The 22075-nt window shown below is 52.0% G+C and overlaps 1 protein-coding gene across 2 annotated transcripts in view; it reads right to left on the bottom strand.

The window, feature by feature from the left end:
- Positions 1 to 8126: 8126 nt before the first annotated feature.
- NCKAP5L (NCK associated protein 5 like) overlaps positions 8127 to 22075 on the bottom strand; it is a 31619-nt gene continuing 17670 nt past the window's right edge. The window contains exons 2-13 of one of the 2 annotated variants that reach the window (XM_087814679.1): positions 21885 to 21946; positions 20699 to 20857; positions 19893 to 19961; positions 19739 to 19777; positions 18871 to 18990; positions 15125 to 15238; positions 11585 to 14214; positions 10531 to 10690; positions 10187 to 10268; positions 9564 to 9869; positions 9335 to 9477; positions 8127 to 9017 (exon numbers count right to left, since the gene is read on the bottom strand). In XM_087814679.1, coding sequence (XP_087670805.1) covers positions 8802 to 9017; positions 9335 to 9477; positions 9564 to 9869; positions 10187 to 10268; positions 10531 to 10690; positions 11585 to 14214; positions 15125 to 15238; positions 18871 to 18990; positions 19739 to 19777; positions 19893 to 19961; positions 20699 to 20809 — 3990 coding nt within the window. In that variant the 5' untranslated portion in view covers positions 20810 to 20857; positions 21885 to 21946 and the 3' untranslated portion in view covers positions 8127 to 8801. The remainder of the gene's footprint in view (positions 9018 to 9334; positions 9478 to 9563; positions 9870 to 10186; positions 10269 to 10530; positions 10691 to 11584; positions 14215 to 15124; positions 15239 to 18870; positions 18991 to 19738; positions 19778 to 19892; positions 19962 to 20698; positions 20858 to 21884; positions 21947 to 22075) is intronic. The other variant, XM_016201035.2, reaches the window with a different exon arrangement.

The raw sequence follows: 22075 nt of genomic DNA, 5'->3' as shown, positions 1-22075 counted from the left end.
TATTTCCCAATAAGGTCACATTCTGAGGTACTGGGGTGAGGACGTCAACATTTTGGGGGTGGGGAGAGGGACACAATTCAACCCATAACACCTCCCATAGTATCAGCTTCATGCATCCCACCCTCTGACCAGCACAATTCTTTCCAACATCTTTCCAACTCATTCCCACTAGTACTCTAGCTCCAAAATTCCTTTGATCCCACCAGGACCCACAACCTACTGACCCTACCTCCTTTGTGCCTCTCTCTCTCTATTGTTCTCTTCCTTCTGGATCCAAGGAAAAGCCCACAGCCAATTAACAGAGACACTCCCTTGCATACACCTTTAATTCCTTGTCTCTCTCTCCCTCTTTAGCATCACTCACTTGGTAAATTGGCTGCCCATTCTGTACCTAAGGTAGCAGGAACCCCCAGCCCCCACCCCCACCCCAACATATTCATGTTAAGTCTCACTTTAAATTTTTAATCACCTCCAGTGGACCCCATGCTGCTTGGCATTCCTCCTACATTCCCTAGTCTATTCACCCTTTGGAGCTCCTGGATGACAGTTCAGACTATCTCCTCTCTTCTCAAACCCCCACCACCTCTTTTTCCCATCCTTCTTAGCTGATGACCTCGATTATTTCCTTGAGAAAATAAAAGCAATCAGAAGAATACTTCTATAAGTATACACCACCATCAACACCCAACTACCTGCCTTGTGCCTTCCTCCTTCCTGTACCTATGGATGCTACTTAAGGCCACTTGTGTACTAGAGCCCAACAACTCCCTTCCCTGCTCCCCTCCCAACAATTCTCTCTCTCCTGCATCATCAAACTTTCTCTATTGTAACATTCCCATAAGTATAAGAAAACACTTTAGCCCCAGCTGGTGTGGCTCAGTTGGTTGGAGCACCGTCCCATACACCAAAAGGTGGTGGGTTCGATTCCTGGTCAGGGCACAAGTGGGAGGTAACCAATCGATGTTTCTCTTTCTCTCTCTCCCTCAAATCATTTATTTATTTATATATTTTTATTATTATTTTTAATCCTCACCTGAGGATATTTTTCCCATTGCTTTTCAGAGAGATTGGAAGCGAGAGAGAGAGAGTGAGAGAAACATCGAATCTGGGACCCTTCAGTCTGCAGGCCGACACTCTAACCACTGAGCTAAACTAGCCAGGGCTCAAATCATATAAAAAAAGCATATCCTGCCTTAGCCAGTTTGGCTGAGTGGTTGGAGAATCGGTCTGTGGACTGAAGGTCCCGGGTTTGATTCTGGCCAAGGGCTTGTCCTTCGGTTGCAGGCTTGATCCTGGCCCCTGATGGGGCGCATGAGGAAGGCAACCATTTGATCTCTCTCTCTCTCTCTCTCTGAAAAGCAATGGAAAAAATATCTTCTGGTGAGGATTTTACAAAAAAAGCATATCCTCAGGTGAGGGTTAGGAAAAAACAAACTTTCTTTTAGGGCCTGGGAACAGTAACACCCCAATAGGAATGAGCATACCCAGTCTCCAGATCCTCGTTTTTAAATACCATTTCCCACTAAAAGATACCAGGGGTCTTTGGGATAATGGCTGACTCCCAGGCTGGGCTGGGGCAAGTCCAAGATGAATCTCAAGCATGTTATTCCAGGAAGTATGTCCTCAAAGAATGACACGATTTATCAAAAAGACAGAAGCCTCCACCAAAGGCTGAGTGAGGTTCCCCTAACTGAGGATTTCACCCCTTGATTAAATCAATTTCTTAAAAAAAAAGACAGAAGCTACCTTGAAGGGGTTCCTACTAGTCAAATCATGGACAATTTGAGCATCAAAGTAAATAATGATAGTAACAGATTATAAACCATTGAATAAAATAGAAGATCAGGAGTCCATACTGATAGAAATAAGTGAACAAATAGAAGGTTTTATGGATGGCAATTAGACAGGCATCAACAGAGCAAGGATGATGGACCAGGTACAAAAGGTCACCAGGGTAGAAAACCCTAGATGCCTAGCAAGGGACAATTGTAGGGTGGGACCTTGCCCCCAGGATGACCTTTCCTCCACTGGCACTCAGCTGGACAAGCAGTTTGGACCTCCTGACCTTTCCTCTCTAGAGGTAACATCTAGGCCTCAGTTGTATTTCAGCTCCAGGCCCAGAAAAGCAGCAAAACCAGACAAGCCACCCAACTGCTGACCTTAGAACTGGCTGCATTGAATAATGACTTCCTGCCCTGGTGCCGACCAATCAATCAGTGGAGACCTAGACCCTGAAAGGACACACCTGGAAAACTGCTGAATATTCTATTGAATCGTCCCCTGAGACCTCCCCTAAAATCACCACCCTTAAAACCCTTAGGACAGAGGACCTATCTAGTTCTCTGATCTCCCTTCCAGGAGCATGCTCACACCTTTCTCTGCCTCCTCCCTCTCCCCCAACTTCCTTCCTCACTTCTAAGCTCCAAGGATCTTTCCTTTGCCTCCATAACTTGTTTCCTAAGCCCATTTCTTCTATGAATTATTTCTTCTATTTCTGTGATTTTATAAATAAATGTTCTCTGGTAGTTTGAGTCTTGGCTTTGAATTCGTTCCTAGCCAGAACTCTAGTACCGAGGTTGCTGAACCCAGGTCTGGTTTGACCCTACAGGTTTAACACCTGGTGCCATTCCTGCCGCCTTCAACAGTTTGATGAAAATAAAATATTTGTATAGTTTCAAACACCTCCCCACTATATTCTTATTAATTACAAAGGGGAAAATAGTAAATGCATAGCAGAGAAGCCTAGCAAACACCAGTTTAAGTAATGAAGATGAACATCCTTAGTAATGAGACAAATAGAAATCATGGCCTGTAAAGTTTAAAAGTGTCAAGGTCATAAAAGTAAGGACAATTTGAGGAATTGTTCCAGACTGAAGGAGACTAAAGAAATATGACAACTAGATGCAAAGTGTGACTTCAAACTGGATAATAAAGGACATTATTTGGACAACTGTTGAAACTGGAAAGCAGTCTGAGGATTAGGTTGTAGTTATATATTAATTTCTGATTTTGATGCTGGTACTGGGGATATTTAAGAGAATGCCCTTGTTTGTAGGAAATAAACACTGAAGTACTGGGGTGATGGATTATCAAGTTGCAACTTACTCTCAAATAGTTTAGGAGGGAAAAAAAGTTATTTGTATTATACTTGAAACATTTATGTAAACTTGATAGTTTCAAAAATAAGACTTAAAAATATTAAAAACCTCATTACTAGACCCCACTTCCCTCTCCTGCTCTCTTCTCCCTACTCCTTAGAAGAGTCATCTATACTCCAGTCCATCCTTTCCCATTTGCTCTTGAACCACTCCAATTAGCTTCCATTTCCATCAGTGCTCTTGCAAAGGTCACCAATGATCTCTGTGTTGCTAAACTCAAAACCAATCCTTATCTTGCCAGACACATCAGCAGATTTGACTGATTAATATTTCCAGAAATGTTTTCTTCGCTTATATTCCAGGACCTCACAGTCTCTTGATACCATCTTTTCAGTCTCCTGTGCTGTTTTCTCCTCAGTTGTCTGACCTCTAAAGAAATGGAGTGTCCCAGGGTTAAGACCTTTTCTCTTCTTACTCCCTTGGTGGTCTCATCCAGTCCCCTGACTTCAAATGACATTCATATGCTGATGACTTACTATAATTTATACCGCCAGCCCAGGTTTCTTTTCTGAACTCTGGACTTCTATAACCAACTGCTTACTTTACTGCATATTTTCCACTGGATGTTGTCCAATAGACATCCCAAGTTTAATATGTCCAACACTTAACTCCTGATTGCCCCTCCCCCAAGTCTGCTCTAGCCACAGTCTCCCCAATATCAGTTAATGGCAACTTCTTCCTACCAGTGGCTCCAAACACCTTGGAGTTGTCCTTGACTCTTTTCCTTTCCTTGTGCCCATTACATGAGCAAATCTTGTCTATAGTGTCTCCACCCTGGAACAAGTCACTACTATCTCTCACTAAAGTTACCTAAGGGGGCTCCTTACTGGTTTGTTTCCACACTTGCCCTCTATAGTTCATTCTTATCACTCTCTAATGGCTCCCCATTTCACTCTGAGTAAAAGTGAAGTCCCTACATTGGGCTACAAACTCTACTGATTACTTACTCCAACCAAATTGGCTAAGAATAAAAAATTCGATAATGCTCAATGATGTGAAAGATAGTTTCTCTTGTACATTGTTGATGAAGTGCAACTTGTTAATATCTATAAAACATTTAAATTAAGCATAATATATGATCCAGCAATTCATTTATAGGAATTTGTCTTATGGAAATACACAAGTGGCCAAAGACACGTTTGCAGTCCACTGCAGCATTTTGTGATGGCACAAGAAATAAACACGGCACATCCGTACAATGGAAGATGGTGCATAATCACGGAGATTCATGGGCTTTGGAAAGATCTCCAAGACATAGTAAGTGCTGAAAGAAGCAGCAAATCAGTAACTATAGAATAATCTCATTGTCTAATAAAAGGGCAATATAAACATGCTGTGTGTGTATTTAAAAAGATGATTTGAAAGGATTACCAATCAACTCAGGTTTTGTCTGAGGAGTGAGGATGGTAGTTGGAGTATGAAAAAGACTCTTCCCTCTTCCTTGTATAAATTTCAATTACCTTAAAAAAACAACAACCATGAACATGCACTTTTATAATTTGCTGGTCCCATCAGCCAGACTTTAATAATCATAAAAAAAGTGTAATTATTTTAATTTAAAAAATGTTTTTAACTTAAAAAAAAAGTTCTTCCCCATTCCAGTATCATAGAAATGCTCAGCTGTATTTACTTCAAATTCTCATGCCTAAAGAGCTAAATCTAGAGAAAAACAATAGAAGAATCAGAAAAAAAAATTCACATGCCTTTAAAAAAATTTATTTATATGCTTGAATTAATTCACATAGGAGTTGGGGGTATATATCTAGAATTTTCTGCAGAGCATGATTATTTTCTTAAAACTTTTTTATCGATAAAAACAAAACAGCCCTGGCTGTTGTGGCTCAGTTGGTCGGGCATCATCCCTTGCATGGAAAGGTTGCTGGTTCCATTCTTGGTCAGGGCACATGCCCGGTTGTGGGCTCAATCCCCAGTGGGGCGCGGCGTGCAGGCGGCAGCCAATCAATTGATGTTTTGCTCCCACATGGATGTTTCCCTCTCTCTCTCCCCCTCTCTCTAAAAATCAATTAAAAAATATTTTTTTAAAAAGAAAACAAACCACTATTTGTAGAAAATCTAGGAAAGAGTAAAGAAAATAAAAAACACTGGCAGTCCTGAGGAAACCTCGGTTAACTTTCTGGGACATTCCTACAAAACACAGGATTCCCAGCGAAGTGGAGCCTGAAACCTTTTCATAGTCTTGCTGATGCCTTGAATGAAGGGGCGGGGGTCTGGCGGTTTTGGTTTCCTTTGAATGGTCTGGCGAACATTCACCCATTGTTCATGGAGAAAACAGTGAGGTTACCTTAATCCTGCAAGGAGATGCTGCAAACTGAGATACGAAGTGTTCTGCCCTGGTGAGCATCAAGTGGCCTTTCAGTCAAACCTTTCCCTGAAGTACAAGGAGAAATCAGTTTCCCAGGAGTGCCTTTAACTCACCCACGTGTCCCCCTCCACAGAATTGCTTCAGGTGGAATATCTGGTCTGCGCAGAGGGCACGCACAGTTAAGCGGGCTGTGGGATGGCTTGCCTGGGCCCAGCGCCCCTTGGCCGCGTGATGCAGGATTTAGGAACGGAGCTGCCCACCCTGAAATGGTTGGTGGGGAAGGGCTGGCTCCAGGTGTGGCTGATGCTACCCTGCTTTGGTGACTGACAGCCCACACTGCCCCAGGGACCAAAGTGACCCCTTGCATTTGCAAACACTGGAGAACAGCCTGGCAGCAGCAGACTGACCAGACCCTGGTGACCCAAACATGGATGGACCCATTGGTCTCAGCTTGTAAGAGGTGGAGTGGAGTCAAACTCACCATGCCAAGCTCCTTCCCCGAAAGGAATGGAATAAATAGCCTGCAGGCAAACAGTTCTGTTCTAACAAGGCAATGAGGTAATCCATCAGGTTCCAATAGAGCAAAGGGCTTGAAAACCAAGAAATAGTAACTTAGGAGGAGGCAGACTTCTTTGAGCCTGCCTGGCAGGAAGCAGAGATTTGCAGCTTGGTAATATCACATTTACACCCATAAATGCGGAAGGCACAGTGGGGTAGGAACTTGGAAGTAGAAGGTGGAAGAAATTGGGATTCTGATTTTTTAAAATATATATTTTTAAATCCTCACCCTAGGATATGTTTTTATTGATTTGGGAGAGAGAGGAAGGAAGAGATGGAGGAGGGAGGGAGGAGGGAGGGAGGGAAACATTGACATGTGAGAGATTGCCTCCCACATGTGCCCTGACCAGGAACCAAACCTGCCACCTTCTGGTCCACAGGATGATGCTCCAACCAACTGAGCCACACCAGCCAGGGTGGGATTCTGATATTTAAAGAAAACCAAGACACTTGACTTGAGGCTTCTCTAACTCTTGTTAATTTCTTCAGTGATGATATTAACTAAGGGAAACAGGAGGGAGAGGCCAGATTGAGGCAGGGGGTAGGAAGAGCAGAGAGCTAAGGGGAAAGTCTGGCTGATGGGACCAGCTGGTCTGGTCCAACCTCCTAATCCTCTGTAGGTAAGAAAAACAAGGCCTGGAGAAGGAATGCAACTCTCCCCAGAAAACTAGACTCGGGCTAAGACTCTTGACTTCCAGTCCATTGCTCTGAACCCCTGCACATCAGGAGGGATCCATAGGTCAGAAAAGGAACAGGAGATTAAAGTCCAGGGAGAAGAAAGCAAAAATACACACCCAAAAAGAAACCACTCCCTCCAGGCTCCATCACTTCTCAGCCTTGGACAACCACTGAATGTTTCTTAGCCTTGAAGTCTTCATCTGTGAAATGAGGATGATGGTGCTTCCTCCAGCAGGGCTGTGTGGGGGTTAGGGATCAAGAAGCTAGCAATATGGTAGGTGTTTGTTCTAATGGGAAGTTCTTTTACTACTCTCTGGAGCATTTGGGGGCTGGAGAGACACTGCTGGAAGGAATTAGTATAAAAGGAGATGCTGACATCCTCCCTACTCCCAATCTTCCTTGGGCTAGCCAGAGCCCAGGACAGCGTCCACAGTATAACTGAGTTGTGAATGTGCCCAGCACTATTCCCTGACCTTAGCTCAACAAATTTGTGGTGCCAATACACTACGTGTCTACTACAGGGTGCCCATGCCCATGAGGAACAATCTGGAGTCCCAGCCACAAGGCCATGGGTACTGAGTGTGCACACTGCCCAGGTGGCCTCCAGACTGTATGCCACAGGGAGGCAGCAAGTGTAGACTATGTCAGAAAGGCACTCTGGAAGAGTATCTCACCTTGCACCCCAGGTGGGCAGGAGGCTGGCCAACATGAGATGAGCTGCGTGCCACCTGGTTCACCTTCCGATCATTGCCCAGCTCCATGCCCAACAGGAAATCCAAGGGCTGGAGGGGCACAACCACTCCCTGGCCTTCTCATTCCATGTGGAGTCTGAAATAACTCCTGGAAGTCTATACCCTTCTGCACAGCCTCATTTCTGGCCTCCCCTTCCTAAAGTGAGAATTTGAGAGCCAGGGGGACTTCTGGTTGAAATGAGGTAGAATAGGGGCATGATCTGGGGAAAGCCCAAAATCTGAGGAGAAATTATAGGGTGGCAACAGTTTCAGATCCAGTTGTGCCTCCCTTCATGGCCACAGGAGGCTGTAGACACTTAACTCTGCTTATCCTCTAACCCCTGAAGCCCAGAGTTTGAGGGTCCCACCCCATGTGATATGTACAGGGGCTTAAATGCATGCCCATGGTGACCCTCCTCAAGGGGCAGCTTGCCTTCTGCCCTGCCCAAGCCTGGGCCAGGGCAATCTCCCCAACCCAGGCACCATTCCAGGCTTAAGCAAACCCCAACCCCCCAATCCTTAGTTACCTTCTGAGGAGACCCCAGCCAGCTCTCTTGGTAGGGGGGTTGCTTTACAAGGGTGCCTGGGACAGAGTCTCACCCTCACCCCATCACCCTGGTTCCCACACACTCTCCACCCACCTGTCCATCCCTGTGTCCTCCCACAGAACAAGCTGAGTAGGGGGAACAGAGAGGCCTCCACGTTTTATTAGGGATACCGCAGAAGCAGAGGCTGGAAGCAGAGCAGCCGCATGTATAAGGACAGATAAATTAACCGCAGTGCGGGATGGGGGTGGGGAGTGGGCCAGGTGCTTTAATATAAAAAAACAACAAAAAAGACAGACAAATAGACTCCAAAGACATAGGGCAGGGGAGGGCAGCACCATCCAGATAGCAAGGAGGATCAGGGCAGATGAGAGAGAAGGCAACTTGACCCCTCGCCTCCAAACTCCACCAGCGCAGGGCCTCTGGTGGCCCCGTGGGGGCTCGGGCAGGGAGCAGCCGGGTCGGGCGGAGATGGCACAGCTGGCGGGCAGGAAGCCCAGCACCACAAGATGGCTCAGCCTGAAGTAGGAGCTAGGGCTGGGACAGCGACCTGGAAACCCAGTCCCTCGGAGGAAGAGCCTTACTCTGGGTGAGAGGAGGGACCAAAGGTGGGGTCTCTCCCTGAGCTGAGAGTGGTCATCTCCTCCACAGCAGCGGTGGGCAGTGGGGAGTGCCAGGGACCCCCTTCACCTTCTTATCTATCTGCCCCCTTGGTCCCTTCAGGGAGGAGCCCCACTGGCCTGGAGGGGGCAGGGCCCAAGGAGAGCCGGTCCAGTCTGTGGTCTGAGAGGGGCCGCCGTGCAGCTCCTCAGCCCTGACTCCCGCAGGAGGAGAGGGAGTCGTAGAGCGAGTCGCTGAGAGACTCTGAGGTCTCCAGCCCTGGGGGGCCCCCACTGGCCACTCTGCCTTCCTCACCCATGTCCGATGTGCTGGGAGTGCGGCTACCCCCAAATGCAGGGCCCTGGGGCGTTGTAGCGGTTGGGCGGCTGGGCTCCAGGCTCCGCTTTCGGTCCACAGGCAGGGCCTGGGAAAGGGAGGGAAGCTTAGGAGGAAGCTCCTCTCACCTCCTGGCCCTGCCTGAAAGGCCCTGGGCTCTGCACCAAGAGGAAGCAGGCCGGAGGCATGACTGAGCACAGTCCTACCGAGGTTCTGTAGAGGGAGAGAAACCCTTTCCACAGAGGGGTATAAGAAGGGAGGTGGGTGGGCTGCCCAGAGGGACATCCAAGGAGCTGTTCCTTCAATCCTCCCCTGGGACGGCTGTACCTCATGGGAAAAACTGGTCTCCCCCTTTTATCCTTCTGCCCTCCAGTCCTATTCCCTTTCCCCTTCAGCTATGCTCACCATGGGGGTCCTGGGCAGCCCCTCCAATTGTCGGGGTGGGCACAGGAAAGGGTCAGTGGAGCCACCAGCTGCCCTGGCGTTGGGAAAGGTCCAGTTTTTGGCCAGCTGGACAGGAGGGGGAGGTCCAGGGTCTTCACAGGGATCTATGTGGTGAAAAGGGCAAAGTAGGTAGCAGTGGTAGTGGTGGGCGGAGTCCCAAGGACAGCCACCCACCTGCACGGACACTCACCGTCAGGACAGGTCTGATGGCCCTGGTGGCCCGGAGCAGCAGTGAGCAGTGCGGGGAAGGCCGGCATGCTGGGGTGCCGCCCACTCACCAGCAGCTCCTCTATGCCGGGCACCTCACGCTCCAGTGTGTGGGCACGGCGAGGGACTTTGGTAAGGGGAGGCGGCCGAGCTGGGGGACCCCCGGGTGGGGGCTCCAGCCGTGGTTTGGTCTTGGGAGGATTCTTGCTGGGGGTCCCACTGCTGCCATGGTCTGGGGGTGGGAAGGTCCCAATGCCACTGTCCAGGGTTCGAGTCAAGGAGCCACAGGCTGGGGGAGGGAAGGGTAAGTCACGAATGTGAGGCTGTAGGTAGCTCATTCACTCTGCCTTCTTCTCCCAGCTTCCTGCCCCAACATACCGGTCCAGGCCCCTACAGGATCAACAGGCTCAGTTTTCTCTGCTTACCCTGTCCCACCTCCCCTAGCTTTGGGGAAGCGTGGCAGGTACCCCGAGGGCAGGAAGTGATATTTCTGTGCAGCCTGAGTCCCCACCTGGTGATTGGCACAAAGATGGCACTCAGGGCCTGGCACCTGATGCAGTGACAGGAAGGAGTAAAGTCCCATCCTTGGCCCTTCACCCTGCTGACCTGTGAAGTGTGAGGTGGGCACTGGCTCGGTCAGGCTATCCTCTGAGGGCATCTCTTCTCGCCTTCCTGGCTCCATGCTTGGCTGTGGGAAACAGGAGACTTCTGAGCCCATTCTTCCCCTACCCCAAACCCCTCTCCAAGCCTCATCATTAGGACCCCTGGATTATGGATCTGAGAGTACCAAAAGGCGTTTCCCCTTCCCAGCTCCCCCTACAGCCCCCCCCCCCCCCACCAGAAGTGCATCCAGCAGCTTCTGGCCTCAGGGAGGGGAGCCCTCGAGGGGTAAGAGATCTGGCAGAACCAAGGGACCAGCCCTCCATCCAGCCCCTGCCCCAAGAACTTACTTTTCCAGGTTTTCCGCAGCTCTGAAGAGGGCCAACCAGGCCATTTCGGGGCCCAGAGGCTGGCCAGGGGTTCTTGGGGTCAGAGGACACTGGCTGGAAGTCACCATACTCGGGTTTGGGCTCCCTCCAGCTCTTGGGTGGCAGCTCCTTGCCATCCACCCTAGGGGCAGCAGTGCAGGAGATGAGGGAGGCCTTGCTCCCAAGTATGGTGTGGGCCTAGTGAGGCACCCCCTCTCCCTGGGGAAGGGGACATATCCCTGGTGGCTGCCCCAGCACCCCCTTCTGACACTGGGAACAGGCAGAAACCCTAGGGAAAACCCCAGAGAAATAGCAGGGGCGGGATAGATGGGAGAACTCGCCTAAAGCTATCCAGAGTCAAGCCTAGGGACCATTCAACAATGTTGGCAGGCCCGGTCACATCCTGGCCCACTCACAACACTCTATCCGCCCTGGCTGAATCTGAGGTGCACTTGCTGTCCAAATCACACCTTCCTGGGGCCCAATTCCTGCGGACATTCTGCCTTAACCTAGCCCACAGAGAGCAACCCCAAGATGGGGTGGCCCCTTCTGTAAACCACAGCTCCCATTGCCCGGTCTGTGGCAGATGCCAAAGGGCATGATGGGAAGGAGACCCTCCTTGTTCTATAGGATGGGAAACCCGAGTGAGACCTTCATCAGGCCATGGTCTAGAACTAGCATCCCCTTGACTGCTGTGTGCAGACACAGTAGGCTGCCTCACCTGACACCAGAGACATCGAGGAAAGTGGGCAGTTCCCTCTTCCCAAATGAGAAGCTGGATCTCAGCAAGTCTGATGTCAGAGAGCCAGAGACGTGGAAAGGCAGGGAGCCAGGGAACAAACCCCTCATCTTTCCTCTTGGTCAGGCCACTAACCCCCAGATACTTTGATGGCATTCTGCTTGACCTCTGACCCCCTTTGACCTCTGTGAAGCCCAAGCTCCCAGGCCAGGAAGTCCTAGCAAGTCTCTGATGTGCCCATGGAGAGATAAGTGCCCCCAGTCACCAAGCACCTGCTGACCGGTCCCAGGCTCTCACCTGTTGAGCAGCTGCTGCATGAAGGTGTCTGCACCCTGGTACATGCCAGCCAGCTGGCCCTGGACCTGCCCCAGCCCTGCACTGGGCCCTGGTGCCGGTGCCCCGGGCCGCGGCCGGGCCCTGCTGCTCAGGTAGGCCTTCTCCTCCTCCAGCGCCCGGCGCAAATCCTCCGCCTTGGCCATCAGCTTGGAGATGTTGAGGCTCTCTGCCTCCAGCTTCCGCGATTCCACCTTGACCTCCTTCCGCAGTGGGGAGCCCCCGCTGGCCCCTTCCTTGCTCTTGGTGGCCTCTGTGCGGCGGTTCAGCGCTGGCAGCTTGCTCTTCTTAAGGCCAAACCAGCTGGCAATGCTGCTAGTGTTACGGTGCTTGGCCTCGGTGCCTGGTGCCCGCTCCTGGCCCTGGAGCCGCAGTACATTCTCCTGGATGCCCTTCATCACCTTCTCCTCAATGGCCGAGTGTGGGGCACGCCCCTCAGGGCCCTGGCTTGGGTCAGTGGGGCCTGGTGCTGAGGGTGTGGGCTGGGCCGTGGTGCCACCACAGTCTGTCCAAGGTGGGCCCTTCCCCTTGTCAGGCTTGGGGGGCTCCTTGGTGGCTGGCGGGACCACAGGTCGGGGCACCACCTTGGTAGGTGACTTGGAAGGTAGCTTTGTCGGGCTGCCGTGGGGGCTCTTATTGGGCTTGCTCAGGCTGGGGGCTGAGGTTGGCACTTTGGCAGGAGTGCGGGGTACCTGGGGGCACAGGGCCCCTGCCAGCCGGCTCTTGGCCAGCTCCACTTTGGTGAGGCAGCTCCTTGGTGAGACAGGCTCCAGGTCCACCCGAGCCCCCATGGAGTGGGAGGAGTAGACTCGGGCCCCAGGGTCCCCCAGGAGCCCAGGTTCCTGCTGCTTCAGGCTGCTTGTGCCCAAGGCCACTGCCCCCCGCAGGGCCCCCTTGGCTTCTGGCTGCTCAGGGGGCCTGGAGATGGAGAGTGCCATGTCTCCAGGAGTCTCCCCTGACCTCCCTGCTCCCCGAGCCTTCTCGGTGCCAGGCCTGACTGGCACCCCATTCTTCTCTGGGCCCTGGGGCCCCTCAGAGCCAGTCTTCAGTTTCCCCAGGGCTGCCAGTCTGTCCCGCAGAGGTGTATAGCCAGGATCTCCAGGTCGCCGTCCTGCCCCCTGGCTGGGCTTCTTGGCTGAGCTGCCTGGGGTCCTGCGTCCAGGATGGGGAGACTCCAGGCCTGCCTTATCCAAACTTTTCTCCTGGGGGCTTCCATAAGGGCAGGATTCTGGGAGGCAAGGGCTAAGGGGGGCCCCAGGACTTCTGAGGACCTCAGGGGCCTGTTGCACCTCTAGAGTTAGTTGTGGGTAGGTGGGCACCTGCAATGGGGATGGAGGTGGCTCTGGAGAAGGCCCCCTGAAGGTGCTCCGGGAAAGGTCCAGGATATTCTCATAGCAGGGAGATACCACTGATCCAGGGGACAGCGTGGTGGACAAAGCTGGCTGGGGAGGTCGGAGCTGTGCAGAGTCCGGGGTTGTGGTGCAGGGTGAAGGGCTGGTGAGCAGGCCCTGTGCCCCTTCTGGAGACAGCTCTCCTCCACCCAGGCCTTTTCGGGCCAGCAGTGGGGAGGGGCTGCCATCTGAGCCACTGTTCCTGCAAGGGATTCGGGAGTTCCTGGGGAGCTGAGGGCTTAGCTGGGGGCCTCCTGGGCTGGGGAGCTTTTCTGAGGCTGGAGGCAGCTTTAGGAACTTGAGACCTCTGGCTGGAGAGGGCAGAAGGGGTCCCTGGGCTTCCCCAGGAGAAGGGGGGCCAATTTGGAGCTTGCTTTTCACCTGAGATGAGGAGAGGGGATGGCCAGGTCGCGGGCCCAGGGGGGCATCCCCTGCACCAATGAACATGCTGAGGAAGGGGAGGGGCTCCTGGCCCTCTGAGGTAGCACCAAAGCCTGGCCTGTGAACCTCTGGGGTACCCCCACCCCAAGCTGACTTGGGGAGGCCTTTGGACTTGGATAACTGTGGGGGTCGCTGGTCTGGGGAGGACAGCTGTCCGGGACCTGGGTGGTCCCCGTTGAATGAGCCTGCAGCCCCAGCCAGGAAGGCCTGTAGGTAAGACTCTGTGTCCTCAAGGAGCTGGCCCAGGTTCAACTGTTTGTGAGCCAGGGCCCCGAACAGGGTGTCAGGGCTGGGTGCCTCATTGGGGTCACCTGCCTCATCAGAAGAGGAGGAGGAGCTGCTGCCTGGGACACAGGGTGGGCCAGAGATGGCACCTTGGGCCTGGGGGGAGCCCCTACTAGGGCCCCAGGGCTGCCCAACACCCTCTTCCTCCCCAGGGTTCCCCAAGAAGTGTTCCCAGTGTAGCAGTCCTCCCAGGCTACCAGGGCCTAGTAGCAGGTAGGGGGCCCAAGGTGAGGGTTCAGGCTGAGGTGGGCCACACAGCTCGCCATTGATAGGCTCTGGGGAGCCAGGACCCTCACTTGGAGGCCGCCAGGGGGTGGCAGGTGAGCAGAGAAGCAAGGGGTCAGTCTCTTCCAGGGCTCTCAGCACCTCCAGGATCTGGGCTTTCTTTCGAAGGAATGGGGATAGGGCGTCCAGCGCTGGGGGTGGGGCGGCTGGGGGTCCTGGGCCTCCTGGCCGCAGCTGCTGCTCCCAACACACCTTGGGGGAGAAATAGCATGAGGAGACCGCATGCATACTCAGGACCTGAACTGCGCATAACTGAGTATGGCAGGAGCAACACGGGTCTGGTTTTGACTATGTCCCCAAAAGGAACTGACATCTCCTGGGACATGATGGCTCATTTTCCTTAAGGGACATGAGCCCTGATTAGTCCCACTGTTTTTCCTGGCATGACTGGGGTTGGGTGGGCACCCCATTTCCCTTCCTGGTTATCCCAGCCCCGCTTTCCCACCACTTCTCTCTGCTGTTTGGGTCGGCAGGGCTGTTCATTTTTCAGGCCCTAGAAAGAACACAGAGACTCGAGAAGGGGATGTGATGTGACCAAGTCCTAAGTCAGTCACTGCAGCAAGCTCAGGCCTTCTTAGGTCAGACAGAGGCCTGCTGACCTGCTCTCCAAGGAGAAGGGGGTTGGGAATGACTCTATGGGAAGCCCTTCCAGTGCCCAGTCCAGTCTGACACAGTGGTTAACTACATGGGTTCTGGGGCCAGACTGTAGGTTCAAGTACCAATCTACTACTTAACTAGTTATATGGCCTTTGGCAAGTTACTGATTCGCTAAACTTCATTATATCATCTGTACAATGGATGCTAATTATATTTAACCTCATAAAAGAAGACAGAAGAGATCCAGGGGCTCAGCACAGTGCCTGGCCCAGAGGAAGCTATGACTCTTACCACAGTATTAACACATTTTCTTGCAAGGCCAGTGGTTGGGGTGGATCTGCTTTTCTTGGTATGAGGTGACAACTGAGGGCTCATACCCAGTCTGGACAAGAATCTGTGCACCAGGACCCAGCCTCCCCCTGGGACTCATTAGGAAACAGCAATGGTGGCAACTGATAAACCCATAGCCTGCAGAGCCACAGACCATTGTGCCCAGCCCTCCTACCTCTCTCTGCCCAGCACAACGCCCCAGAGGCAGCGAGGTAGCCGGTCCCTCGGCGGAGCTCAGGGAGGGGGAAGCTGGTGGCTCGGATGGCGGCTGGAGTGAGGTGAGTGGGATCTACAGGGAGAGGCAGAGTTAGCACAGGTGCTCTGTCCCAGGTCCCTACTTCCTCACGAACTAGGCCTTCCCATCCCAGGGCAGGAAAAATTTGCTCCTTCAGGGACATCTCCTGGTCCACTCAAGGTACGCTTTCACCACTGTCCCCACCACCTGGTCAGAGGAGCCTTGGGAGACCAAGGAACAGGCAGATGGAAGAAGTGTACACCCAGGTGGCAGAAAGGTGGGACCAGGCTGGGGGCTTTGCAGAAAGGGGTAGGGGGCTCCTGGGCCAAGGGCAGCTCCAGACTCCTATGCTTTACTTTGGGGCCTCCTCCCGATTAGGGAGAGAGTAAGCAGCAAAACCCCTTCTTGTTCTGACTGCCTGTGAGCTCAGCATCACAGCTGACACTAAGGGAAGAGGCACCTTATTACTGGGTCCCAGAAAAGGGATGGTGGTGGGAGTTATCACTTCTGCCTCCCCTAGCTGGTCTCATGTGAAACTTGTACTCTGAGGAATACAAAAGTAGTATTTAATCATGGGTCACTTCTCTCTCAGTCCCTGAGAATGTCACTTCCTTAGCTTAGGCATTTCAACTAGATACCAGTCAGCTTTAATTCCTCCCTGTCTCTTGTTCTCCATAGCTTTTTTTTTTTTTTTAATCCTCAATATTTTTTCCTTTGCTTTTCAGAGAGAGTGGAAGGGGTAGGGAGAAAGAGAGAGAGAAACATTGACGCGAGAGAGACACATTGATTGGTTGCCTCCCATGGGGGCTGGGGATCGAGCCTGCAACCCAGGTACTTGCCCTTGGCTGGAATTGAACACAGGACCTTTCAGTCTGTGGGTGGACGCTCTAACCACTGAGAAAAACCATAGGGCCCTCCATTGCTTTCATTTATTTATTATTATTTTAAAAAATATGTATCTTTATTGATTTCAGAGAGAGGAAGGGAGAGGGAGAGAGAAAGAGAAACATCAATGATGAGAGTAATTGATCGGCTGCCTCCTGCAAGCCCCTGACTGGGGATAGAGCCCGCAACCCAGGCATGTGCCCTGACCAGGAATCAAACTGTGATCACCTAGATCCTAGGTCGATGCTCAACCACTGAGCCATGCCCGGCCGGGCCCTCCATTGCTTTCAAATCCCATCTCGGCATCATCTCTCTGCCTCCCCTCTGGCCACCTGCACCCGCTCTTTCAGCCCAGATCCTCACACCTCTGGCTGGGACTGCTCAGCATTTCAGTCTCTGTGACCTGAGTGGGTTTTCAACCTCTGATGTAAAAGACCACCTAAAGCATCTTTCCCTTTTTTTTCTAAAGCATTGTGCTCAAAGCCTCCTGTGCCTGCCCACTAAAGACAAGTCTGAACTCTGCGAGCATTCTAGGCCTGCCTGCCTGCCTGGTCTTTCCCAATGCCGTCTCCAGCTCCGTCTCACTTGCTGCTCCTTCACACACCCTTTGTTCCAGCCATGCTGAACAGCTTGCTGCTCCCTAGGCTTCCTTGCCCTGTTCCCTCCACAGGGAATCCCTTTTCTCTAATCCCTATTGCACTCTTTAAATCTCCCATCCATCAAGGCCCAGGTCCAAAGTCACCTCATTAAGGGAACCCTCCCCAGCCTGTCTCTGATGGCCTCCTCCCTTCTGGCTCTTGGACGGTACCGTCACACTCGGCTTTGTACTACTGCTGTCCGTAAATCTGCATTAGCTTCCGCAGCCCCAGCCTTTAGGGGTTGCTTTCACTCTGCACAGGCCAGCTCTGTCCAGTTCCATATGTGTTGGCAAAGGCATACTCACAGTAAGAGCTTAATTAGCATCTCAATGGGGCTTTCATCCTAGCAAAGCACAACTTGGAAATAACATTAATAATGATAAATACCTGCTGCCAAATATTGACTGTGTACTATGGGCCAAGCACTATATATTATCTCATTTAATCCTCATGACAACATGCAATATAGGTGCTCTTATTCCTGTCTATAAGGAAAGGCTGTGGTTTGTAAGATTATTAATTTGCCCAAGGTTACACAGCTAAGGATTAGCTAAGTTAGGGATCCAACCCAAGCTTATCTGAGGCCAAGGTCCATGCTCTTTCCATTTTATCATGTTACCTCTGGGGAAGATAAATCTATTGCCCCAAACCCTAAAAATCCCAAATTTAAATCCCAGAATCATTTATTTATTTATTTATTTATTTATTTATTTATTTATTTATTTATTTATTTATCTATCTATCTATCTATCTATCATCTATCTATCTATCTATCTATCTATCTATCTATCTATCTATCTATCTATCTAGGGAAAGCTTCCCCAATTTATTTACTTATTTAATTTTTAAAATATATCTTTATTGATTTCAGAGAGAGGAAAGGAGAGGGAGAGAGAGAGTTGAAACATCAATGATGAGAAAGTCATCACTGATCGGCTGCGAGCCTGCAACTGGGGCATGTGCCCTGATTGGGAATCGAACCGTGATCTCCTGGATCCTAGGTTGATGCTCAACCGCTAAGCACACCCGACCGGGCTCCCAGAATCATTTAAATAAAAAAGAAATTATTTAAGGATGATCTATACTTCTTTTATCACCAGTTACTGAGATGGGTATGGATGGGGTGAGATGGGCCAGTGTCATTAGGCCTCTTGGAATTCCAGGATGAACCCTGTAGCTGGGCAAGACCCAGGGCAGGGGGAGCTGCAGTCCATGCCACTGATTCACCCAGCTCTGCACCAGCCTGGTAGGTGGGGGCTCTAAACAGGCCATGGTGACGACAGGCTTCCTCTCCCAGGGGTCAGGCTTCTCAGGGAGCTGAGGGCCTCCTGCTCAGGGACTGAAAGCCAAGAGCTGCCAGGTTTGTATCAGACAGATACACACACAGAAGGTATTTCTCTCCTTGTCAAGGTCAGAGGTGGAGTGAGGGGTGCGCCGGCTGACTTCAGAACCTGCTGTTCACCTCAGGTACCTGGAGCTGCTCCTGACCCTCCCACCCCCATGTCTCACCCCATCCTTGAGGCTTCCTGACAGAGTAACACCAAATGGGCACAGGATTCACCCCTAGTAGGCTCCTGCTTATCCTGGGTAAGGCAGGTGTCAAGGCTAGAAGCAGGGACCAGGGTCTGTGACCATGCTTGAGTCAACTGTAAACCTATTTTTGCCCCACCCTGCATGCAACATACGCACACACAGAGTTATCCGGTCAAGTGCCTTTCCTGACCTCTCTGTGACGCCAAGCACTGGGTGCCTTCCACCCAGTCCCACCCCTGCCCCTGGCCAGGAAGAGGCAATGCAGTGGCCAAAGGGGCCCCTTGGGAGGATGAATAATTACATTTTCAGCCTCCACCCATTTCTCCAAGCAGGGTGAGAGCCAGCAAGAACCTTCTCTGTCAACAAGAAGGGATCCCATCCAGTTGGGAAGAGAGCACCTACAAGGTTGAGCAGCCCAGTTGAGGGGACTCAGGGAGTTTTTACACCCTATCTAAGGCTCAGATCTATCAGGCTAGGTGGGCCTTCCCTAGATGGACTGCCCCTGGAATGGAGGGGAGAGCTGGACAGCGTGCTCCTGTAGGTGTTGGGAGAAAAGAGGGTGGTGATAATGATGGGGCTGGGGAGGTAGGAAACAGATATGACAAGGGAAGGAGAATGGCATATGCCCACCTGAGGGAGGGAGCCTGCTGTGAGCTGGAGTTTCTGCTGAAACAGCGAGCTCAGCATCTGGTTCTGCCGTTCGAGGTCAAACACTCTCTTCTTCAGCTTGATGCACTCCTCCCGAAGGTCCTGCCACCACCAGGAAAAGAAGGAGATGATGGCGGGGGTGGGTGGGGTGGGGGGGTGAAGTACACACAGTCCCCTTTATCAGAGCAGTGGGCACTCCTCCCAGGCATGCCCTTCTCCAGCAACTTCCTCCTCTGAGGGAGCTGAGCCTGCCTATGTTTTAGCTATTAAATCTTCAGGGGATGGTAAATTCTCTAAAGTTAGCCACCCCTGGTGGGAGGTAAATCCCATTCCCATTGGTACCTTCGACAATCCTGGAGCCAACCCCCCGCCTCTTAGAAACCACACAACAAAGAAGGGTCCAGACAAGGCAGAAGATCTAGGGGTCAGAGTGGACCATATGTCAAGAAGTTACCCACAGTGCTTGAGCAAATATTTAGATGCCACCTAATGCTCACAACATCAACATTGCTTTTAGGGCCATTATAATCTGGAGAAACCAGCTGGGCCAGGATAAGGGAAGGATTCAAGCCCAAATCAAAGTTACCATAACTCAGAGATCTGTCCTCACCTATCCCACCCCTGCCTCCAGGTAAAATAGTACAGACCTGTCTGAGGTGAGGAAGCAAGGGGTGGGGGAGTGGGGGGGGGCATCATTGGGCCAATAGGACATTTCCATCAAGCCCCCTCCTCTAGCCCCTGTCAAAGACTTAGCTGAGAAGGTTCAGGGGTCCCCAGGAAGGACCTCCCCTGTGGTATCCAGGGCCTCGCCAGACTTGGGGGTGAGAGAACGTCTCCCATGGCCACTTACCTTTTGGTTCAGCAGTGCCTGTACCACATGGTTGGCAACCTGGGGATAGAAAGCCCCAAGGCAGAGCTGTCAGCCAACCCAGCCTTTGTTTGGTGGAGACAAGCTATGCCCCCCAACTCTCCCTAGCATCAGTCCCACTGCAGACCCCCCAGACCTCGTCCAGACAGCGCTCATAGGTCTCCCGCTGGTTTTCGTTGGCTTGGGCAAGTGCCGAGTTCTCTGCCTGCAGGAGGAAGGGGGCAAAAAGGAGGCTATGAGATCATCTTTCCCTCAGGGCAAATTCCTTTTGGGGAAGGGGAGGCAAGCAGTCTACTAATTATATCCCTGCCCAGCTCTTGGTTCTGGTTGGATCCTACCATGGGGAGGCCTATAGAGACAGTCTGAGGGCATTCAGAAGGCAGAGCTCAGATGTCTGTTTTTCTTTACCTCAACATCAGTCAGTGAGGCTGGAGGGGCTAGGGAGACAGTGGCCAGGAAAACCTAAGGTGGGAGGTGCCAATAGTAACCCTTATTTTCCCAGGGAGAGGGCAGAAGAGGCTGGAGGGAGGAAAGCAGGGCCTTAAGAATGTGAAGAAGGACCTTTGCTCAAGGATTCATATCCTTGTCCCTCAGCTCCTGAGTTCTAGGTCATCTAACCCCTTTTCCTATGGCCTCTGTGTCCACCCCTTTCCTAGAGCCAGTAGGGCCATGAAAGTGGGGAGAAGCGGGGTAAAGAAGGGAGACATTTAGGGGTTAGGACAGCCCTGCCCCTGTGCATGCCTCCTGTCTCTGAGCTGGCACCTAGCCTGGAGAGCCAAGAGCAGGGAGAGGGCTTCTCAGAGGACCTCTGCTAAGAAATGTTCATCTCCGCACCAGCCTGGCAAAGGGGACTGAGAGGACGGGCCACTGCACCCAAAAACACCCACACCAAGCTCGGAGGAAAAGGTAGCTCTGATGCCCTCACCCTGCCCCATGCCCTACCTCTAGCTCCCGCAATCGGTGCAGGAGCTCCTGGCAGGTACCCAGCTCCATGTTGCCATCACCACCCTCTCCTGGCCTCGGGTTTTCAGGACTCCCAGCCGGCTGGTCCATGGCCTCTGATATCAGGTCCTGGGAACAAGTGAGAGAAGGCCGGGCAGGCTACTCCGGGGCCCAGGGAGGAGGTCAAAGATGCAAATTGTCAGTATTCTGAGTGTAGCTCACTGTGACCGACTTGCCACGGACACTGTAACAATTCAGTCAGGCTAAGTTTCTCCTGGTCATGGAACAAAGACACTCTTCCCATCTTAAGAACAAAAACCCATTGTTTTATAAACCTCTATAATCACACTCGCCCTCGCATAGGTCACATAGACACTGGAGCTGAGGAATCTGAATTCTCTGCTAAGACTGGCCACCAACTGGCACACTATATTCTCCTGGGGACACTGAGAGGTGGCCTGCCTGCCTCCAAGGATCCCTGCTCCCACGAGGCCCAGTGGACCAGCCTCTTGGTGCATGCTGGTCCTCTGCAGGGGCTCGAACCCTTTCCCTGCCTCTCCATTTGGCCAGCTCTTTCCTATTCATTCTTCAGGGCTCCCAATCCAAGTCCAGTCAGGTTCTGTAACTATCCCTCCCAGACTGTCAATTCCACGGGGGCAGGGACACTGTTCACTTCACCGCCCAGGCTTATACTTCCTGGTGGGATACTTGGCATGTAAGAGACTGACTGGTCACTAAACAGGCTAGTCTGTCACTGCCTGAATACAACTCAGCCAGGCTTCTGACCTGAACTGTATGTGTGATACCCCGCCTTGCCACACTGTCGCCATGGCTACTGGTTGTACTGACGAGGCTTCATCTTCCATTTGAGTTTCAATTTCTCTGCCAGAGGAAAGTGCTCATTTCCTTCTTCTGCACAAATTGTGGAAATTTCCAGTAGATGGGAAACCCTTCCTAATGTAAAAGGGTGGAGGCTCCAGTCCACAACCGACTACTTGCTTCCCTGCCCCATTGAAGCCCCCACAAAAGAAGCTAGCACTTTTGGACCAAGGAAGAGAGGGCTGCAGCAGCTCATCAACCGGGCATCTGAATGCTCTCTCGGTGGGGCACAGGGGGCGCCTCTCCCACCCCAACCTTCCTCCTCCAGTCCCCATCACCAGCACCCACAGGCCCCAGGGCCCCTCACCTGTCTCTGCCCCCGCAGCCAGGCTGGCACACTCACTCTAACAGTCAGAATGGTCACCTTGTCTGTGAAGAAACAGAGGGAGAGAATGTCAGAGGGAGAGAATGTCAGCCACTTATTCCACAAGCATTTACTGGGCTTTTGCTGTGTGCTAGGTGCTGAGCCACAGGGATGAACAAGCCATCGAAAGTCCT

Source organism: Miniopterus natalensis, chromosome 2 (assembly GCF_054644295.1).
Source record: "Miniopterus natalensis isolate mMinNat1 chromosome 2, mMinNat1.hap1, whole genome shotgun sequence".
Lineage (NCBI taxonomy): Eukaryota > Metazoa > Chordata > Mammalia > Chiroptera > Miniopteridae > Miniopterus > Miniopterus natalensis.
The sequence above is the reverse complement of the archived record's forward strand: the minus strand, read 5'-3'. Positions and strand labels throughout refer to the sequence as shown.